At 40.1% G+C, this 22941-nt stretch overlaps 2 protein-coding genes across 8 annotated transcripts in view; both read left to right on the top strand.

The window, feature by feature from the left end:
• The first annotated feature begins 13670 nt into the window (after nt 1-13670).
• LOC128604914 (histone H3-like) lies at nt 13671-14779 on the top strand. Its single transcript, XM_053620033.1, has one exon. It carries the CDS (start codon nt 14363-14365, stop codon nt 14771-14773), a length of 411 nt encoding a protein of 136 aa, XP_053476008.1. The 5' UTR covers nt 13671-14362; the 3' UTR covers nt 14774-14779.
• A 2205-nt stretch (nt 14780-16984) lies between these two features.
• LOC128604890 (NACHT, LRR and PYD domains-containing protein 12-like) overlaps nt 16985-22941 on the top strand; it is a 14502-nt gene continuing 8545 nt past the window's right edge. Inside the window, exons 1-6 of one of the 7 annotated variants that reach the window (XM_053619983.1) lie at nt 16985-17506; nt 17666-17787; nt 18246-18362; nt 18772-18826; nt 19061-19265; nt 19550-21317. In XM_053619983.1, coding sequence (XP_053475958.1) covers nt 17735-17787; nt 18246-18362; nt 18772-18826; nt 19061-19265; nt 19550-21317 — 2198 coding nt within the window. In that variant the 5' untranslated portion in view covers nt 16985-17506; nt 17666-17734. Of the gene's footprint in view, nt 17507-17628; nt 17788-18245; nt 18363-18771; nt 18827-19060; nt 19266-19549; nt 21318-22941 lie in introns of all 7 variants that reach the window. The other 6 variants (XM_053619979.1, XM_053619981.1, XM_053619980.1 and 3 more) reach the window with 6 other exon arrangements.

Genomic DNA, 22941 nt, shown 5'->3' with positions numbered 1-22941 from the left:
GAACCCCTGACCCTGGAGGTGTGAGGTGAACGTGCTAACCACTAAGCCACCGTGCAATCCAAAAATTTTTTTGAAGCGTTCAAAAATTTTTTTAATAAAAACACCCAAAACTGTATACGGTACCATAATGAAGACGAACTGTATGTCGATACGTGAAATTCTGGAGGGACGTCGGACGGCGTGGCGCGGGGAATGTAATGACGTGTGCTGTTAATGGAACTATGTTCTATAGCAGGGGTGCACAATACGTCGATCGTGATCTACCGGTCGATCGCAAAGGTAGTGTGGGTAGATCGCATGACATTAAAAAAAAATCACGTCAGCCTATCATCCGTCCTCGCTATAAAATTTGTCACTTGACTGACATACAGGGCAGCCAGTCATCGCCGCACATGCACATACAACGGTTCTAAGTGCTGCAAAACTCTAGCAAGCTTGCGAGTTGCCCAGTTAGCCTCCAATTTATTTCTTTTGAACTTGAGTAAGGGTTTAAAAATGAGTAAAGAAGCTGGACCAAGTAAGAAGCCTAAAACTTACCATTTCCATATGGAGTGGGAGGAGGACTTTTTTTCACTGTGTCATTTTCGAAGTGCGTTTGCCTCATCTGCCAGTCTACCATCGCTATACCTAAGAAAGGGAATGTGGAGCGCCATTTTCGGACCCTTCATAAAAACTACCACACCGACTCTCCTCCAAAAAGCGAGCTGAGAAGGAGAAAGGTGAAAGAACTAAAATCCCAGTGGTCCGGACAGCAGTCATTTTTCTCACAGCTAACTACAAAAGCGAAGGCAGCCACCGAAGCGTCATCCCGGGTGAGTCACCTCATCGTTAAGAACAAGAAGTCCTTCCGAGATGGAGAGATGGTGAAAGAGGCGTTTGTTGAAGCAGCTGACTCGCTGTTCCGAGACTTTAAAAACAAATCAGAAATACTGTTTCCGATCAAAGCTCTCCAGCTATCAAGAACCACAATTACGCGGCGCAGTGAAGTCATGGCCGAGGATTTGACCCAGCAACTTTGGAAGGACATCGCAGATTGCGAGTGTTTCTCACTGCAGTTGGACGAGTCTACAGACGTGAGTGACACAGCCCAGATGTGCATTTTTATTCGGATGGTGTTTACCGATATGACTGCGAAAGAGGAGCTGTTAACTGTACTGCCCATGAGAGAACATACACGAGGAGAAGACATATTTCAGTCTTGCAGAAACTTTATCGAGAAAACCCAGCTCCCATTGTGCAAATTGGTGTCCATCACCACAGACGGAGCTCCCGCCATGGTTGGTCGCTTGAATGGATTTATTGCCAAGTGCAGGGAGGACGATGATTTTCCGGACTTCCTCAGTTACCACTGCATAATACACCAACAAGCGTTATGCTCAAAAATGCTAAACATGAAGAGATAATGGATGTGGCAACGAAGATCGCCTGTTCTATTCGCGCCAGATCTCTTCAAAGACGGCTATTCCGCGCGCATCTGGAGAAGGCTGACTGCGACCACTCTGACTTGTGATTACACACTGACGTGAGGTGGCTTAGTCGAGGTAAATTCCTGCAACGATTTCGAGAGCTCTGTCCGGAGATAAAGGAGTTTTTCCATGTAGCTAAACATGCAGAGTACAACCAACTAAATGATGATCAGTGGCTGCTAGATTTGGCATTTTTAACCGATCTGACCAACATGTTGAATGACCTTAATCTAGAGCTGCAAGGAAAAGAAAATACCGTGATCAATATGATCAGCTCAATTAATGCATTCAAACGAAAAATGCAACATCTCTCCTCAAAGCTGCAGGGCCATAATTCGGCAAACTTCCAGAACCTCGTGTCAGAGCTGGAGACGCAAGGGAAGTCATGTGTGCAGCTTGACAGTGCACGCTACATAGAGCAGATTGACATTTGTCTGTCAGAGTTTCACAAACGCTTTCAAGACTTTGCTTTAATCGAGCCAATCGCTACATTCATGTGCGATCCATTTCGGGAAGATGCTGAAGTTGTTTCACTCGCATCAAAAATTGCAACACTGTTTCACCTGAACTCTTCTGGAGTGGAGGATGAGATTTTGACACCACAAGCCGACATTGAGCTGAAGTCCAGAGCTCATGGACAGTTCTGGAACTTACTCACAGAGGAAAAGTACCCCAACGTGAGGAAATGTACCACCTCCTCGACTGCATTATTCGGCTCCACTTATTTATGTGAGTCAGCTTTTTCACACGTGAAGATCATTAAGTCCGAATACCGTTCCACCATGACTGATGATCATTTGGAAGTTTGCTTGAGGCTGGCTATCAGCAACTACTGTCTGGACCATGCATCCCTGACTGATTCCATTCAGTGCAAGTCATCAGAGTAAGGTAGGCTAATGACAAAAATGTACACAGTTGTATTGTGCAATATGGGTTCATGCAGTTATTCAAGGTACACCAGCATACATTGTACACATAAAGAATTGTCAGTGTATTTATAAATAAATATATGTCTTGCATTTTTATAGTAGGTAGATCAAATTGACTTTAGATAAGTAGCTCGCCTGCTGAAAAAGTGTGTGCACCCCTGTTCTAGTGTGTGGATTTTAGAAAGGTAATATCATCTCAAATGGAACACTAGCGCTTTTTACTAACCGGAAAGTATAAGCCGCTTCTTAGTCGACGGCGCATGATGTCATACGGACATAATGCGACGCCGCTAGCTTTAGCCTAATACCCAGAGTCACCGACACTGACTTTCTTCAGCTTACTGTTTATCAACGTTACCTTTTATTCCCAACATGACCTCAGTCTCCATCAGACAGAGCCGAAATCGTCTCGAGACTGAGGAAGAAAGTCCTCTAAGGCAGGGGGGCATTTTATATTAAACACCGCGGAGATCAAACAGTGCTGCACGAGCACAAACATGTTTATATCCAGAATACTCCACTGTGTGTAAGGGGCAGGGGAAACTGGTGCGAGCTGCTTAAAAGGTTTAGTTTAATTTAAGTTTATTGTCATTATATGTTGTATCAGCGCGCTTACAGTGTAACTTCTGTCATTTATTATAATGGAAGTGACGTGTTAGTAACGAGGCCGCGTTGCTCCATACAGTAAGATCTGTAATGTTTAATTAAAACATTATGAATAAAAGTGAACACAAGTAAAATAATGTCTAAAGGCAGTGAGGAACAGAAACCACAAGGTGCAGTGAAAGTGAGTTTTTATTATTCATTTAGGACTGTGGTTTAATTCAGTGCTTTTTGTGCATCCATAAAAAATAATTCATAAATACTTATATTATTTGTTTATTATGTTTTATTTATTTTATTAAATATTTAAATGTATGAATGTGTAATTATTTATATATATATAATATAATAATTTATTTACTTTAATTTATTTTATATATGTTATTTATTTTATTAAATATTTAAATGTATTATATATTTTATTTATTTATTTAGTTTAGTTTATATTATGTATGTTTTATTTATAATACATATTTATAATGAAATTCTTTTCAGTCTTATATAATTGGACTAACAGTTTAGTTTTAGTCTGAAGTTTATATTTGTAACACTCAGTTTGTGGATATTATTTTAAATAAACTACAAAAGGGGTACTGAAAGTTTGGCTCCGCATCCGATTAATCCGAAAAAATAATCGGTCAACTAATTGATTATAAAAAATAATCGTTAGTTGCAGCCCTACTTTATATGTTTATCTGAATTGTATACTAGCCATACAAAGATGACCTTGCTCTGGGGGCCAATGTTTATCTGTTAGTAAGTCCTGTCATAGAAATAAACTCATCACTGGGACCGTTCCCAACAACACTGCGGGTCCGGGGGTAGACACTTAAACTGGAAAGATTATTGTGTGGAAGACCTAATGATCAATTACGCCAATCACATCGTTGCAGCAGAAAGAGTGCATGGCGCACACACATTCACCCAAATTTGGTATTTAGCTGGTTGTGGTGACGGGACTAAGTGCCTAAGGCGACGTGATTTCTTTAGATCCCACATGAGCCCATGAAGTTCTTGGACACCTGGTTCAGCACCTGGATTCGTCTGACCACAGAACAGATTTCCACTTCACCCTGGTCCATTTTAAATGAGCTTTGGCCCAGAGAAGACGGCGAAGAACATGTTCACATATGGCTTCTTCTTTGCATGATAGAGCTTTAACCAGCATTTGTGGATGGCATGGTGAATTGTGTTCACAGACAGTGAGTTCTGCAGGTGTTTCTGAGACCATGGAGTGATTTCCATTACAGAATCAGGCCTGTGTTTAATGTAGTGCCGATTAAGGGCCCGAATACTTATATATTATACTTAATACTGGGCATGTAATACTGATTTTCACCCTTGTCCCTTGCGCACAAAGATTTCTCCAGATTGTCTGAATCTTTTGATAATCTTATGTACTGTAGGTGATGAGATTTACGTTAAGGAACATTATTCTAAAGTGTATGTGCTCTGCGGACTTTTACATCCCCACCAATGACAAAATCTAACCTACACCCTTGTAAATTTTAAATGTCAACTTTTTTTCCCCCCCTTTTTTAAACATTCCCATGTGAAGTTCTGAGAGGCGGTGTTTTGTGAGCTGAATGGAGCTTGACTAATATAAGGCTATGTTATTGTTAGGGAAATAATAGTAATATACTTGTAGCAGCATTGACGAAATACATGTAAAAAAAACAAAAAAAAACAAATAGAGAACATGTTTAACCTTTCTTGCTTGTTTTAAATCTGCACACAATTATTAATTTAGCAGCTGTTTTTATAATTCAAGAAGTCAAGTATAAGTCAATATGGAGAGAGAGAGAGAGAGAGAGAGAGAGAGAGAGAGAGAAGGGGGGACAGTGAACTATAATGACATGAACAGAGGTCTAGCATGATGGTTTGATGGACAGTTTTTAGAAGTCATTTGCTAATCCTAATAATACACGTATGAATAGTACTAATAGAAATAGTAATTATAATCATAATCATAAGAATACTAATGGTAATAATTATAATAACAACAACAGAAAGAAATAAGAAAGAAACTATAGAAGAAAGACTAAAGGGTGCTGAAGTAAAAATGATAGAGTTTCAGGCAGCGCTGTGTGTTGCTCTGGATGGATTTTCACTGCCATCGTGTGGGAAGGTTTAGGAAGTGCACCTTTCCCCAACTGTTGTAGTTTAAAGCCGCAGCATATAAGTCTATATCTTTATAGTATATTTATGGAGGAATTATTTATACTTTATGAGGAAGATTTTGATTGGGCTGTTTGAACTGATGACAAGCAATATGTGACGATACTGAGCGATATGTGACGATTCTGAATGATATGTGATGATACTGAGCGATATGGGACAATACTGAACGATATGTGACGATACTGAGAGATATGTGACGATACTGAGCGATATGGGACAATACTGAACGATATGTGACAATACTGAACGATATGTGACAATACTGAACGATATGTGACGATTCTGTATGATATGTGACAATACTGAACGATATGTGACGATACTGAATGATATGTGACGATACTGAGCGATATGGGACAATACTGAACGATATGTGACGATTCTGAATGATATGTGACGATACTGAATGATATGTGACGATACTGAGCGATATGGGACAATACTGAACGATATGTGACGATTCTGAATGATATGTGACGATACTGAGCGATATGGGACAATACTGAACGATATGTGATGATACTGAACGATATGTAACGATTCTGTATGATATGTGACGATACTGAGCGATATGGGACAATACTGAATGATATGTGACGATACTGAGCGATATGGGACAATTCTGAATGATATGTGACGATACTGAGCGATATGGGACAATACTGAACAATATGTGACAATACTGAACGATATGTGACGATACTGAGAGATATGTGACGATACTGAGCGATATGGGACAATACTGAACGATATGTGACGATACTGAGAGATATGTGACGATACTGAATGATATGTGACGATACTGAGCGATATGGGACAATACTGAACGATATGTGACGATTCTGAATGATATGTGACGATACTGAATGATATGTGACGATACTGAGCGATATGGGACAATACTGAATGATATGTGGCGATTCTGAATGATATGTGACGATACTGAGCGATATGGGACAATACTGAACGATATGTGATGATACTGAACGATATGTGACGATTCTGTATGATATGTGACGATACTGAGCGATATGGGACAATACTGAACGATATGTGACGATTCTGAATGATATGTGACGATACTGAACGATATGTGATGATACTGAACGATATGTGACGATTCTGAATGATATGTGACGATACTGAGCGATATGGGACAATACTGAATGATATGTGACGATACTGAGCGATATGGGACAATTCTGAATGATATGTGACGATACTGAGCGATATGGGACAATACTGAACAATATGTGACAATACTGAACGATATGTGACGATACTGAGAGATATGTGACGATACTGAGCGATATGGGACAATACTGAACGATATGTGACGATACTGAATGATATGTGACGATACTGAGCGATATGGGACAATACTGAACGATATGTGACGATTCTGAATGATATGTGACGATACTGAATGATATGTGACGATACTGAGCGATATGGGACAATACTGAACGATATGTGGCGATTCTGAATGATATGTGACGATACTGAGCGATATGGGACAATACTGAACGATATGTGATGATACTGAACGATATGTGACGATTCTGTATGATATGTGACGATACTGAGCGATATGGGACAATACTGAACGATATGTGACGATTCTGAATGATATGTGACGATACTGAGCGATATGGGACAATACTGAATGATATGTGACGATACTGAGCGATATGGGACAATACTGAATGATATGTGACGATACTGAGCGATATGGGACAATTCTGAATGATATGTGACGATACTGAGCGATATGGGACAATACTGAACAATATGTGACAATACTGAACGATATGTGACGATACTGAGAGATATGTGACGATACTGAGCGATATGGGACGATACTGAACGATATGTGACGATACTGAATGATATGTGACGATACTGAGCGATATGGGACAATACTGAACGATATGTGACGATTCTGAATGATATGTGACGATACTGAATGATATGTGACGATACTGAGCGATATGGGACAATACTGAACGATATGTGGCGATTCTGAATGATATGTGACGATACTGAGCGATATGGGACAATACTGAACGATATGTGATGATACTGAACGATATGTGACGATTCTGTATGATATGTGACGATACTGAGCGATATGGGACAATACTGAATGATATGTGACGATACTGAGCGATATGGGACAATTCTGAATGATATGTGACGATACTGAGCGATATGGGACAATACTGAATGATATGTGACGATACTGAGCGATATGGGACAATACTGAATGATATGTGACGATACTGAGCGATATGGGACAATTCTGAATGATATGTGACGATACTGAGCGATATGGGACAATACTGAACAATATGTGACAATACTGAACGATATGTGACGATACTGAGAGATATGTGACGATACTGAGCGATATGGGACAATACTGAACGATATGTAACGATACTGAGAGATATGTGACGATACTGAATGATATGTGACGATACTGAGCGATATGGGACAATACTGAACGATATGTGACGATTCTGAATGATATGTGACGATACTGAATGATATGTGACGATACTGAGCGATATGGGACAATACTGAACGATATGTGGCGATTCTGAATGATATGTGACGATACTGAGCGATATGGGACAATACTGAACGATATGTGATGATACTGAACGATATGTGACGATTCTGTATGATATGTGACGATACTGAGCGATATGGGACAATACTGAACGATATGTGACGATTCTGAATGATATGTGACGATACTGAGCGATATGGGACAATACTGAATGATATGTGACGATACTGAGCGATATGGGACAATTCTGAATGATATGTGACGATACTGAGCGATATGGGACAATACTGAACAATATGTGACAATACTGAACGATATGTGACGATACTGAGAGATATGTGACGATACTGAGCGATATGGGACAATACTGAACGATATGTGACGATACTGAATGATATGTGACGATACTGAGCGATATGGGACAATACTGAACGATATGTGACGATTCTGAATGATATGTGACGATACTGAATGATATGTGACGATACTGAGCGATATGGGACAATACTGAACGATATGTGGCGATTCTGAATGATATGTGACGATACTGAGCGATATGGGACAATACTGAACGATATGTGATGATACTGAACGATATGTGACGATTCTGTATGATATGTGACGATACTGAGCGATATGGGACAATACTGAACGATATGTGACGATTCTGAATGATATGTGACGATACTGAGCGATATGGGACAATACTGAATGATATGTGACGATACTGAGCGATATGGGACAATACTGAATGATATGTGACGATACTGAGCGATATGGGACAATTCTGAATGATATGTGACGATACTGAGCGATATGGGACAATACTGAACAATATGTGACAATACTGAACGATATGTGACGATACTGAGAGATATGTGACGATACTGAGCGATATGGGACGATACTGAACGATATGTGACGATACTGAATGATATGTGACGATACTGAGCGATATGGGACAATACTGAACGATATGTGACGATTCTGAATGATATGTGACGATACTGAATGATATGTGACGATACTGAGCGATATGGGACAATACTGAACGATATGTGGCGATTCTGAATGATATGTGACGATACTGAGCGATATGGGACAATACTGAACGATATGTGATGATACTGAACGATATGTGACGATTCTGTATGATATGTGACGATACTGAGCGATATGGGACAATACTGAATGATATGTGACGATACTGAGCGATATGGGACAATACTGAACGATATGTGACAATACTGAACAATATGTGACGATTCTGAACGATATGTGACGATGCTGAGCGATATGGGACAATACTGAACGATATGTGATGATACTGAGCGATATGTGACAATACTGAGCGATATGTGACAATACTGAACGATATGTGACGATACTGAATGATATGTGACGATACTGAGCGATATGGGACAATACTGAACGATATGTGACGATTCTGAATGATATGTGACGATACTGAATGATATGTGACGATACTGAGCGATATGGGACAATACTGAACGATATGTGGCGATTCTGAATGATATGTGACGATACTGAGCGATATGGGACAATACTGAACGATATGTGACGATTCTGAATGATATGTGACGATACTGAGCGATATGGGACAATACTGAACGATATGTGGCGATTCTGAATGATATGTGACGATACTGAGCGATATGTGACAATACTGAACGATATGTGACGATACTGAATGATATGTGACGATACTGAGCGATATGGGACAATACTGAACGATATGTGACGATTCTGAATGATATGTGACGATACTGAATGATATGTGACGATACTGAGCGATATGGGACAATACTGAACGATATGTGACGATTCTGAATGATATGTGACGATACTGAGCGATATGGGACAATACTGAACGATATGTGATGATACTGAACGATATGTAACGATTCTGTATGATATGTGACGATACTGAACGATATGTGATGATACTGAACGATATGTGACGATTCTGTATGATATGTGACGATACTGAGCGATATGGGACAATACTGAATGATATGTGACGATACTGAGCGATATGGGACAATACTGAATGATATGTGACGATACTGAGCGATATGGGACAATACTGAACGATATGTGATGATACTGAGCGATATGTTACCGATTGAAAAACCTGAAAAAACAATCATGCAACTGGGAGTTTGACTGATTCTATGATCAGGGATCAAATAGTTATCGCATTTTGGTGAAGAAAGTAAGAAGGCAACTACTCAGAGAAACTGATTTGACTTTGGATAAAGTCATTTGCATTTGTCAGGCGTCAGAGAATGAATTTGTAACTTAAATCCTTTGACGCAGAAAGTCAGCCTGCAGCAGCAACGGACGATGTGCACTGTTACGACCCAGCCTAGGGTTAGATCACACAGTGTAAATAAAGGCGGGGTTATGTAAGGTGGAGTGAATAGTAAGTGGTTAGTAAGTACTTAACTAAAAAGAAAGTTCTAGTTCTAGTGACAGCAATGAGGACAAGTAGTTCTTAAAGGAGGCTGTGGTGGACAATGTGAGCACCAAGGATGAGTGCAAAGATCATTTAGATGTGACTCTACCCTGTAAATTGGACACTGGTGCACAGGGGAACCTTCTTCCAACAAAATACTTTCACAGACTGAGGAAAACAGTCAAAAGTATGAGACAGTACGATGAACATATGGACATATAATGATTCCCAATTCCCAAAAAAAGGGTTATGCAGGATCACACTGACAGTGAAAACTGGACTTTATGTGACTAATGTGTGTAAACATTTTTTCTGAGGTGTATATTAAAAGTCATAAAATAATTACCTAATAAGTTTTGGTGCCACAAAGGTCATGAGTTGTGAGGCGAACAAAGGTCATGCAACGCAAAGATAACCGACCTTCTCAGGTGACCGCTTGCTTGAATGGACCAATGAAGTGGGCTGGGAGGCGGGCTTTGTGCTCCACTGTGCTGGACAATGTTGACAAACCAGGCAGGGCAGGCACCTTAATCCGCTGAAGTATTATGGGGTAACTAGAGAATTGTACTAGTCATCTGCTTGTAGTTCAGAGCCATGATTCATCCTCACCCAGTCAGACATCATCTGACAAATAGCTCCTGTGCTAGCTGCCAGCTAACATTAATTCCATCCATCCAGTGACAGACTGATAATGATATGCTTTTCTTTCATAGCCATATGTGTAGGGTTGAAATGCATGTTAAAATGATGATGTACCGCTATATATTTTTATTGCAAGATTATCCTAGCAGAGGCCGGTAACATTTACAAATAAATATCAATTTACCTCGTGTTTACTTTCTTTACTAACACAGATGAACATGAAAAGACTGCATCAATTAAAGCTCAGCTTTGGGAAGGGAAGCAACAGGGACAAGATGAGACTGAGAGAAAAAGAAAAAGAGAAGATGATGGAGATGAGAGAGGAAGAGCGGGTACTACCCACTGTGCCCAGAATATGATTAGCATTATGTTACTGTGCTGTTTAACACAAACACAAACTGACCTGATCTCTTTCAGACGAACAACGTAGGCCTAATTACCACAGAGATATATGTTCTTTGGAAATTACAGTGAAGCCTATAGGTTCAGTTTCATTTCATAAGTATAGTGTCATAACACAGTATAGTTCTATTGTATAGATATCATCTTGTTTAAAAGACATTTTTCCTATGTTCATGTACTGCTTGAGGCACATTTTTCTACTTCAAACCAAAAATGATGCAATCTCAAACACAAAGATTAAATAAAGGTGTTTTTAATTTTACTAAATGATTTTTACTACACTTTTATTCCACAGTCTTATGATGGAGAAATTGTTTTGAAAGGAAGACTTTTAAAATTGAGAATGTGTTTTGAGAGTGAGGTTTGTGTGTGTGTGTGTGTGTGTGTGTGTGTGTGTGTGTGTGTGTGTGTGTGTGTGTGTGTGTGTGTGCACTCCTATTCTAGGTGCAGAAAGGATACTGTTTTTAAACACCTTAAACACTTGTATTGTTCCTGTAATTATAATGAAGTTTTAATTGTGGACAGAGATTTTAACTGCACTGCTGATAACTTGGACAGGAACCATGTAGAACCTCATCTGCTTCCTGAAAGCATTTTTGTGAGACCAAACACTTTCCAGAGACAGTACACATGGGCTCACTGTAAAGACAACATGCTCTCACTAGCAAGGCTTGATGGTTTTTATAGTTGTAGATATCAGGTTTGTAGGTTCTGTTTTATCTATCCTGTGGGGTTTTCAGATCTTTGCATGATGCAGTGCATTTGAAAGAAAAGCAATGTAAACCCATGCAGTGCATACTGGCATTTAATGCAGCAATTTTACACAATGTCCATTTTAGACAGGGTTTTATGTTTTTCTGGGACACTTTTAGTTTGCAAATGCCATTTTCACCTCTTTGCATCAGTGGTGCGATGTGCAAATGTGAACAGTACACAATGTATCTAAGGACAACACCGGATCTCTTAAAGTTCTGGAGATTGAAGTAGTAGATCTCCTGGAGTTTCCAGAGTCCACAGACAATCAAAAGCCACATTGAGGTTCTGGAAGAGAAAAAAACTGCGCTGGCTGACGTGCTGGATACAACGCTGCAGGGAGCACTGGTCCACTCATGCTTAAAAAGCGTAACAGAGATGGATGCTCCATCCAAGGTCTTATTTTGTCTTGAGCAAAGAAATGGACAGAAAAGGCTTATACAGAAATCAGGGGACCTCATATATCAAGCACACAGTCAGTTTTTATTCAGAGCTGTATAAAAGCGAGCATAAGCAAGCTACCCAAACTAAGCAAGGCAAGCTTGATAAGGAGCGTACACCAGATGCACTAGAGGCTGAACCCAGTGGTATGGAGAATGGGTGGTCACTGGGTATCAATAGGCTCTCAGTGGAGCTCTACAAGGCTTTCTGGTGCATATTAGGGCAGGACTTGCTAGATGTGCTACAGGATAGTCTGAAGCATGGCAAGCTGCCATTGAGGTGTTGTAGAGTGGTTCTGACCCTATTACCAAAGAAAGGTGAGTTTAGGAACTGGGGCCCTGGTATAGTTACTATACATATGTACTATATATATGCACATACTGTAAGATGCTCTTAAAAGCATTATCAACAAGACTTAGGTAGGTAATCTAGCAAGTCATTCACTTTGACCAGTTGTACCATCTGCCAGGCAGATCAATCTTCAACCATGAACATCTCCAGGATACTAGGCCTGAAGACTGGTCTTTAATTCACTGGTTTTGTTGCGTCCTGTGGTTTCCCTACATACACGCTACTGCCGGAGTTTATTCAGGACCGAGTGCGCAAAGGGATTATTTGCCAGGAAGGATATGCCACGCAAAGCTGGGACTTCAAGATGGAGTAACGCTACTTAGATGAATGCCAATCTGGTGAGAATGCTCCAGTCTACCTTTCTTTATGTATCATTTATTATTGTTGATTTATTATGTGGTGCACTTTCTTTCTGTATAATACACCTTGGCTGTTTGAAACCAATGTCTTTTTGTTTCCGATACTTTTTGATACACTATTTAGAGGGGTAATAAAGCCTGAGAAAGGAACCGCACTGATAGAGGTGAGGTGTGCATACAGCTCAGGTACTACTTCAGTGGGGGTGATTAGCCCTGAGGAAGGTGAGCCTATTACACATATCATCACACCAAATTTGACAGAAGTCTTAGACTTTTCTTGCTAAGTACATTTGCACATGATTTGTAAAGGAGCGTACCATTTTTTTCTTGTGCTCTAGAAGATGATCTAAGTACAAGGGTTGACACACCCTGGTGCAGTGTCCTGGGCTGAATAATGATGTAAAGCCAGAGTGGCAAGCACTGTACAAACCACCATTAACCAAAAAAAACAGATGATCTACAGTGGAGAATGTTGCATGGCATTGTCTCTGTAAATGCTTTTATCTCTATTTTAAAGCCAGAGCTTACACAAGTGTCCTTTTTGTTTGCAGAGGGAGACAGCGTTTCATGCTTTTTATAAACTGTTAAAAAATGCTTTATTGGCACAAATGCTAGATGAAATTATTAACAGGTCAGTTACTGACCTATTGCAGGGTCTGTAACAGATTAATATAATAAGATATTTTAAAGAAAGAGGACAAGAGTATCATAAAAAGGTAATAAAGAATAACAGAAACATAATTCATAAATTTTATATATAAATGTACATGTAAGATTTGCCTCACTGGTTTGCACTGCAAATTTCTGGCTTGATGCTGCAGAATTTCTGGTATTAATTTGTGAATGCAGTATTTAGGACAGTGAGTTTAGAAGATGTAGATTTGTTTCCACCTCTCCCAGGTGACAGTGAGAGCACAGCTGCTGGTCTCTATGCAACCAGGTCTGTCTGCAGTCTCTCTCTCTCTCTCACACACACACACACAAACACAGACACACACGCTGGAATTCGCTAGCAGGTTTGTAATTGTTTTTTCTGCCGCAGCAATCTTAGCCAATAAGAGAGTGACTGTTTTGCCTATGTCACGGAGAGCTCAGCGCAGGGCGACGTTGGAGCTTAAAACCAGCGTTTGCCAGCACCATTTATTATGTTTTTCTATCCGTGAAGTGCAGAGCTTGACGCTATGGCAAGAGCCTTGCAGACAGCCCGTAAGTCCACTGGTGGCAAGGCGCTAAGGAAGCAGCTCGCTACTAAGGCTGCCCGCAAGAGTGCGCCGTCTACCGGCGGCATGAAGAAGCCTCACCGTTACAGGCCTGGCACCGTGGCTCTGAGGGAGATCCGCCGTTATCAGAAGTCTACTGAGCTGCTCATCTGCAAGCTGCCCTTCCAGCGCCTGGTGAGAGTAATCGCTCAGGACTTCAAGACCGACTTGCGTTTCCAGAGCTCGGCCGTCATGGCCCTGCAGGAGGCGAGCGAGGCATACCTGGTCGGTCTGTTCGAGGACACCAACCTGTGCGCTATCCACGCCAAGAGAGTGACCATCATGCCCAAGGATATTCAGCTGGCCCGCCGTATTCGCGGAGAACGCGCTTAAACCACAACTCCGTCTAACACACACAAAGTCCAGCTCATTGTCTCAGAAAAATGAGCAAGTCTTCATTCTTTGGCTGTTTAAATATTTATAATGTGGTAAAGGGAGAGGAAATGTATAAATAATATATGTATAGATATGGATGATTTATATTTCCATAAACATTATACATAGGTTTCTAAATGTATATGTTATGTATATTGTATAATGTGTGTGTATCTGTGTATATCCATATTCACTTGCCTTTCTTTTCTGTTTAGAAATTATAAGATTTATTTACCATTTTCATGTCAAGTGCTGAATATATCTTATTTAAAAAAGGGATACTACTACTATTATTACTACTACTACTGCTACTAATAAATGGTTCAGAAGAAGCAGCCTTTATTTGTCAAATATACATTACAGCACAGTGAAATTTTCTTCTTTGCATATCCCAGCTTGTTAGGAAGTTGGGGTCAGAGCACAGGGTCAGACATGATTTGATGCCCCTGGAGCAGAGAGGGTTAAGGGCCTCAAGGCTTCAACAGTGGCAGCACTGGGGCTTGAACCATTGACGTTCTGATCAGTAATCCAGAGCCTTAACCGTTAAGCCCCCACTTCCCACCGTGTATTATATTTTTATTATATTTGTCTCCTGCCTCATGCCTGAATCCCCTGGGATAGGCTCCAGGCTCCCCGTGACCTGTGTAGGATAAGCAGTACAGAGAATAGATGGATGGAAGGATAGAGATTTCATCCATTGCTCTGGATGGATCTTGACTACCATCATGTGGCCCAGTTTAGGAAGTGCATGTTCCCAAACCATGATTTTTTAGAGCAGCGTTTCTCTACCTTTTTTCAGTCAAGGCACCCTTTGAATATTTTCAAAAATTTGTGCACCCTACACAAACACTGATGCTAGACAGCGTTAAGCCTGGTTTATACTCGACATGTCCGGAAAAAATGACTTCATTGCGGAGTGTGCGGTCGAGTGTGTTGAGTGCGCGAGGCTTCATTTCTCATGGCGGTCTGCATGGCACCGGATCCGGAAATGAATGAGTTGGAGGTGACTCTTGCCGGAAAGTACGATTGTACAGGTATCTCTATGATCCATCCATGCGGGACCATAGAGAGAGCCAGATGGCACAAAATTCATGGAAAGGTTTTTAAAATAGTGATTTGGATTTGCTTTGTACATACTGCTGAGAGAATAAAGCCAAAGCTGAAAGTTTTTTGGAGTGCACCATGTTTTCATTCATCAGTATCTTCACAAATAAACACAGTCACTACACTACAACATCAGACACAGTGATTACACCTCATTCTGCTGTCTTTATACACAGAGACCTTCACACTGATGGTGAACATCCAGAGTGATCATTCTGTAATATCTTTCTTTTCTCTCCATACATAAAGAGACATTTACACTGATGGTGAACATACAGAGTGATCATTCTGTAATATCTTTCATCTCTCTCTGTACATAAAGAGACATTTACACAGATGGTGAACATACAGAGTGATCATTCTGTAATATCTTTCATTTATCTCTATACATAAAGAGACATTTACACTGATGGTGAACATACAGAGTGATCATTCCGTAATATCTTTCTTTTGTCTCTGTACATAAAGAGACGTTTATACTGATGGTGAACATCCAGAGTGATCATTCTGTAATATCTTTCTTTTGTCTCTGTACATAAAGAGACATTTACACTGATGGTGAACATCCAGAGTGATCATTCTGTAATATCTTTTCTCTCTATAAATAAAGAGACGTTTACACTGATGGGAGAATATAATAATCACCTGGTTTTGTAAATGTGAGAAATGACATCTGCAGGAAGCTCCACTTTTTGCTGATGTCTACAGTAATTGCTAACATTTACAAAATGAGCCTACAATAAATAATAAGTCTATTTAATGAAAGTGAAGGTCCATGTTTAATAAAAATCTTAATGGAATGAATAAAATAAATTGAGGTTGTTTAGTTTAGTTTTATACATGTTCTCATATTTATAGCTGTGTTTTGTTGTAATGTGACAAGTGATAATCTCAAGGTTTATTGGGTTTTATATGATGATGATTATTATTTTATATATAATTTATTATTATTATTGTTATGGGTGTGTATCTGTCTTATTATTTCTGTGTCTGTGTTATTATTTCAGACATCAGATATTTCTCATCTATATTAAATGTTTTCTACACATTTGATCACACAAAAACTACTTACACACCAATCCTCACTAATATCAGGATACTCGCTCTCATTAAGGGAAAACCAGAAAAAATACATTTCTGCAGATATTTAAGTAAACTTACTCAGCGTATGAGTTCTGCTTCTTTATCTAATGATCTGCTGAGTGTTTCTACTTCCTGTTATTTTATTTTAGTTTATATATTTGTATAGAGCTCTGACAGTTGTTCGTGCACAGCTGAATGAAGTCACGAGATAATAAATGAAGGTAATGAAATGATAATGTGTGTGATGTAGATTTTACCAGACTGTTAATTCTGTTCTCTGTATTTGCAGCGTTTTCAGGCGTATACTTTCAGTATTTACAGGCCTTTGCTCGATGGATCAGAAAGCTGTCTGATAACAAACCATATCTGTGTGTGTGTGTGTGTTTATTACCCTACCTCACTGCCCCTCCCCCTCTGCAGAGTAAACGGTTAGTAAGTGAAAGTGAAAGTCAGCCTCCATTTTGTGTGGAGGGGAAAATACACCATTTCAGGAGTAAAAACACAGTGAGTATCTACATCTAAAGCTATAATATATAAACACACTGAATGTACACTAGATGCAGAAGAGTTTTGTGGGTTTGTACTGAAGTTTGAATGTACACAGGTTGTTTTATTACTTGATACAGAGACTATTTCCTGTAAGTGAACTCTGTGCTGATACAGGGTTTGATTTAACACACCGATGTTGGAGTGAAGTAAACGTGTGTCCTGCTGTAATCTGGAGAAGGAGACATGACCTCCAACATGAGTGTGTCTGGAAAACAGGACTTAAAGAGAGAGGAGAGGTGAGTTACTTTTCCATTCACCAGCAATAAATACACACCGTCTCATGGAACAGATCTGTATCTCTAAACACTCACTAGTTAACAGAGGAACTAAACTTTGGTTTAAGGTGTTTAATAGCAGTGAATATATCACTGATCTGATCTAAGAACAGTTTAGAGAAATCATTCACTGAGAGAAGAGTAAAAAGGACTGTGTAATGTGGAGGAGAAGAGCAGCGTAGCTTTGAGTCAGTGAACTCTACAGGCTTTAAGACCCAGCGGAGTCAGTTATCTGTGATTGGGACTCCTGACATCAGTGTAATTCCTGAGGTATGGGGCGTGTCTCCTGTTTGAATAAGTGTGCAGACTGGATCTGAATTAAAAAGATGGAATTATTGGTGTTTAATGATGAACACATTGTGTAACAGTGCTGAGACAGCAGAGTATTAATTATTGCTGATATTTCTGTTTCATTCTAGAATGATGGAGGGAAAGAGATCAGACTCACCAGAACCCAGCTGTGTGTCCATGAAGAGTGACGCGTCAATGGATATTCCACTTCACTTCAGAGACGGAGCCAGTTCTCCTGATGTGAGGTCAGTACAGTGAGGTGTTTTACAGCAGTGTTCCACCTGATCAAACTCACTGGTCTCATTCTGAAGCCCTTCATGATCTTTATCAGGTGTTGAAGCAGTAAAACACTAAACTGTGCAGTGCTGCAGCTCTCGGACTGGCAGTGAGGAAAACTGCTTTAAGAGTTCAGTTCAGTCTGCAGTCCCTGAGCTGGAGGGTCTGTGGTGCTACACAACAACATTTACACCTGGGACATTAATGACTAGATCACTATTTTATTCATAAACATGTTAGTGTCAGTGAGAAATCCTGAAATCAGTGTATTGTGTTAAGAGGATAGTGTAAATATCTGTCTCTGTATGTATTAGTGTGTGTTGTGCAGCTATGAATACATATAGTCTATATCACATCATGTGTTTTATTTCTTCACAGACCACAACAGAAGAAATCAAACCTCAGCAGAAATCAGCTGGACTCCATATTCAAGGTGTGTGTCTTTTTAATGTGTGTAACTTGTGTGTGAGTAGGTTGCAGGTTTTTTATTTAAGATCATGACAATTTACAGATTTATTGATGTGCAGCAGCATTATGGGTAATCAGGCAGAATTTCAGCTGTAACTGTGGGAATAGAAAGAGACTTTTCTGCTTTTCATAAAATAAAAGCATCTCTCAGTGTGTAACATTATAATATTTAGATGTGTTCCTGTGTGTTTCTAACCAGGAGCTGGAACACAAAGTCATCACTCTGATAAAGAATGAGCTGAAGAGGTTTAGGAAGCTCCTGAGTCCAGATTACCCAGCATGCACTGAGAGGGAGGTGGAGGATGAGGAGGATCTGCACAGTGTCAGAGACGGAGCGCTGAAGATCACACTGCACGTCCTGAAGAACATGAACCACACAGATCTCGCTAACACACTGCACAACAGTAAGAGCTCTGAGTCGTGGCTTTATTCCGTCAGGTTCACTTTAGAGAGAGGAAATAGTTTTAGATAGGAACACTTTTAGTTTGAAGTTCGAGTTTAGTATCATGTACATCTGCTGCTTTTCTGTTCTGTTCGTGGTCCAGCTTGTGGTGACTCTGTACAATGGTCCTGTTCCTTCAGGAATATTTACTAAATGAATCAGGAATGAACAGCAGCATTTGAATTTGACATTTAATCCTGTGTTCTGTGATTTTACATTAAAACATGTTATTACTTTGTTTATTAGAGTCTGTGGCCTCTGTGTATCAGACAAAGCTGAAATCCAGCCTGAGAGAGAAGTTTAAAAGAATTAATGAAGGAATCTCACAGCATGGAAGCTCAGCACTTCTGAATGAGATCTACACAGAGCTCTACATCACAGAGGGTTGGAGTGGAGACGTCAATAATGAACATGAGGTGAGACAGATTGAGACAGCGTCCAGGAGACCAGCAGCACAGGAGACACCCATCAAATGTAATGATCTCTTTAAAGACAAGTCCATCAGAAGTGTGCTGACTAAAGGAGTTGCTGGAATTGGAAAAACAGTCTCTGTGCAGAAGTTCATTCTGGACTGGACTGAAGGAAACGCAAATCAGGACGTCACCTTCATGTTTCCACTTCCCTTTAGAGAGCTGAATCTGATGAAGCAGAAACATCTCAGTCTGATGGATCTTCTTCATCACTTTTTCCCTGAGATGAGAAAACTAGAAGTAATAGACTCCTACAAAGTGGTGTTGATCTTTGATGGTCTGGATGAGTGTCGACTTCCTCTAAATTTCCAGAAGAATGAGAGATTGTGTGATGTGACAGAGTCAGCCTCAGTGGATGTGCTGCTGACGAACCTTATCAAGGGGAATCTGCTTCCCTCTGCTCTCCTCTGGATCACCTCTCGACCAGGAGCAGCCAATCAGATCCCTCCTGAGTGTGTAGACCAGGTAACAGAGGTACGAGGGTTCAGTGATCCTCAGAAAGAGGAGTACTTCAGGAAGAGGATCAGTGATCAGAGCCTGGCCGATAAAATCATCTCACACATGAAGTCTTCAAGAAGCCTCTACATCATGTGCCACATCCCAGTCTTCTGCTGGATCTCGGCCACTGTTCTAGAGAGAATGTTGGGTGAAGCAGAGAGTGGAGAGATCCCCAAGACTCTGACTCAAATGTTCACACGCTTCCTGATCTTTCAGATCAAACACAAGGACCAAAAGTACCATCAGAAATGTGACCCTGATCCTCAGCAGACCAGAGAGAGTATCCTGGCACTGGGAAAACTGGCTTTCCAACAGCTGGAGAAAGGAAACCTGATCTTCTATGAGGAAGACCTGAGAGAGTGTGGCATTGATGTCAGAGAAGTGTCAGTGTACTCAGGAGTGTGTACCCAAATCTTCAGAGAGGAGTTCGGGCTTCACCTGGGGAAGGTGTTCAGCTTTGTACATCTGAGTGTTCAGGAGTTTCTGGCTGCTTTATACACATTTCTCTCCTTCATCAGCAGAAATGTAACAGAACAGCCAACCACTAATCTGTCTGATCTTCTCAACAAGTCAGACATGTCTGATCTCCTCATGAGTGCAGTGGACAAGGCCTTACAGAGTGAGAACGGACACCTGGACCTGTTCCTCCGCTTCCTTCTGGGTCTCTCACTGGAGTCCAATCAGACTCTCTTACGAGGCTTAATGCCACAGACAGGAAGCAGCTCTCACAGCAAACAGGAAACAGTCGAGTACATCAAGGAGAAGATCAGGGAGAATCCATCTCCAGAGAAATCCATCAATCTGTTCCACTGTCTGAATGAACTGAATGATCATTCTCTAGTGCAGGAAGTACAGACTTACCTGAACAGAGAAGATTACTGTCGTCTCAGGGGAACCAGACTCTCTCCTGCTCAGTGGTCAGCTCTGGTGTTTGTGTTACTGAACTCAGATCAGGAGCTGGATGAGTTTGATTTGAGTAAATATGACCCATCAGAGGAATGTCTTCTGAAGCTGCTGCCAGTGGTCAAAGCCTCCAGAACAGCTGAGTGAGTATTTTTATTTATAAATGTATTACTGCATGGTTTATTATTTTAATGTAACACTGAACTGCACTGTTTGGATTAATGCTGGTTAATAATTACTCTAATCATCTTTAAACAAACCTCTGGTACTGTTACAGAAGAGTTTCACTTTTTACACCAACACGTTACGTCTGCACTGAGGGCGGGGCCATGTGGACAAAACCTTCTATCACCATTTATTACCTTTTCTCTAAAACTGATGAAGAAATGATCTCTACAGAATAACTGCATGTATTCATCACTGCTTTTTCATCATTTTGTGATCTAAACACCAGTGAAAGGCACTTTTTCTTTTCTCCTTTTATTTGAAAGTGACATTGAACAGAACTTCACAAACGAGAAGAAGAAAAACAGAACACTGTCACCATGGGAACAATATGAATACAGCATGTGACACTGGTGATACAGAGGATATAGGAAAATATCTATCAATAGACATGATTGATTATTCTATTTTTTGCTCCTATGATGTGTATCAGCGTATCACACCGCCCAATCTGCACTGAGGGACACACGTGAGAGTGTCGTGGAAAACAATCTTTCCAACCTAAGTTAAACACTTCACAGACAGAGGGTTTGTAGATGCCAAAGGTCATCAAACTTTATTGAAACAACAAAGTGAGACAGCCTGCAGAAAGTCTGAATTATACACACACACATGTCTTTATATACTTTTCTGAAGCAGTAAAATTATCCCTAGGCGGGGCATTAACCTCTTCTTTCTAAAAACAAACCAATCTCCATCGCCTTAATGAATTATTCATATCTATATGATACATTACATTTGTGGTGCATGCGTTGTGAGTTGGATTTTCTTAAAGGTTTTATTGGGACAAGGTCATTTTTTGCAGCGCATGCGCCTTGCATTGAATTTTCTGAAAGGTTTCATCGGGACAGGATTTTTTATGGAAGTATAATAGTGCCAAATGTCCTGGCATGTTGAATTACATAACCTGAATAAAAACTTATCGCAATAACAATACTTGAATTTTTCTGCCCAGAAATTTTACACAAATCGGAAAAAAAACACTGCAATATCTTGAATTATTTTCCTCTGCAATTCATCCTCACAAATCCAGGCTGCAAAAATTCAGGCCTTCAAATTCAGGTCTTCACATCCGGGTCTCACAGGAAGAGCAGTGGATTGCTGATAGTGTAATAACTTATGGAATTGCTGATAGTGTAATATCTTATGGAATTGCCGATAGAGTGATATCTTATGGAATTGCCAATAGTGTGATATCTTATGGAATGCCGATAGTGTGATATCTTATGGAATTGCCGATAGTGTAATATCTTATGGAATGCCGATAGTGTCATATCTTATGGAATGCCGATAGTGTCATATCTTATGGAATGCCGATAGTGTAATATCTTATGGAATTGCGGATAGTGTAATATCTTATGGAATGCAGATAGTGTAATATCTTATGGAATGTCGATAGTGTAATATCTTATGGAATGCGGATAGTGTAATATCTTATGGAATGCCGATAGTGTAATATCTTATGGAATTGCGGATAGTGTAATATCTTATGGAATGCCGATAGTGTCATATCTTATGGAATGCCGATAGTGTCATATCTTA

Source organism: Ictalurus furcatus, unplaced genomic scaffold, assembly GCF_023375685.1.
Source record: "Ictalurus furcatus strain D&B unplaced genomic scaffold, Billie_1.0 scf5, whole genome shotgun sequence".
NCBI classification, from domain to species: Eukaryota; Metazoa; Chordata; class Actinopteri; order Siluriformes; family Ictaluridae; genus Ictalurus; species Ictalurus furcatus.
The sequence above is the reverse complement of the archived record's forward strand: the minus strand, read 5'-3'. Positions and strand labels throughout refer to the sequence as shown.

Excerpts from the sequence above, each read along its gene's own strand:
- LOC128604914 (XM_053620033.1), top strand. The coding sequence starts at position 14,363 with ATGGCAAGAGCCTTGCAGACAGCCCGTAAGTCCACTGGTGGCAAGGCG.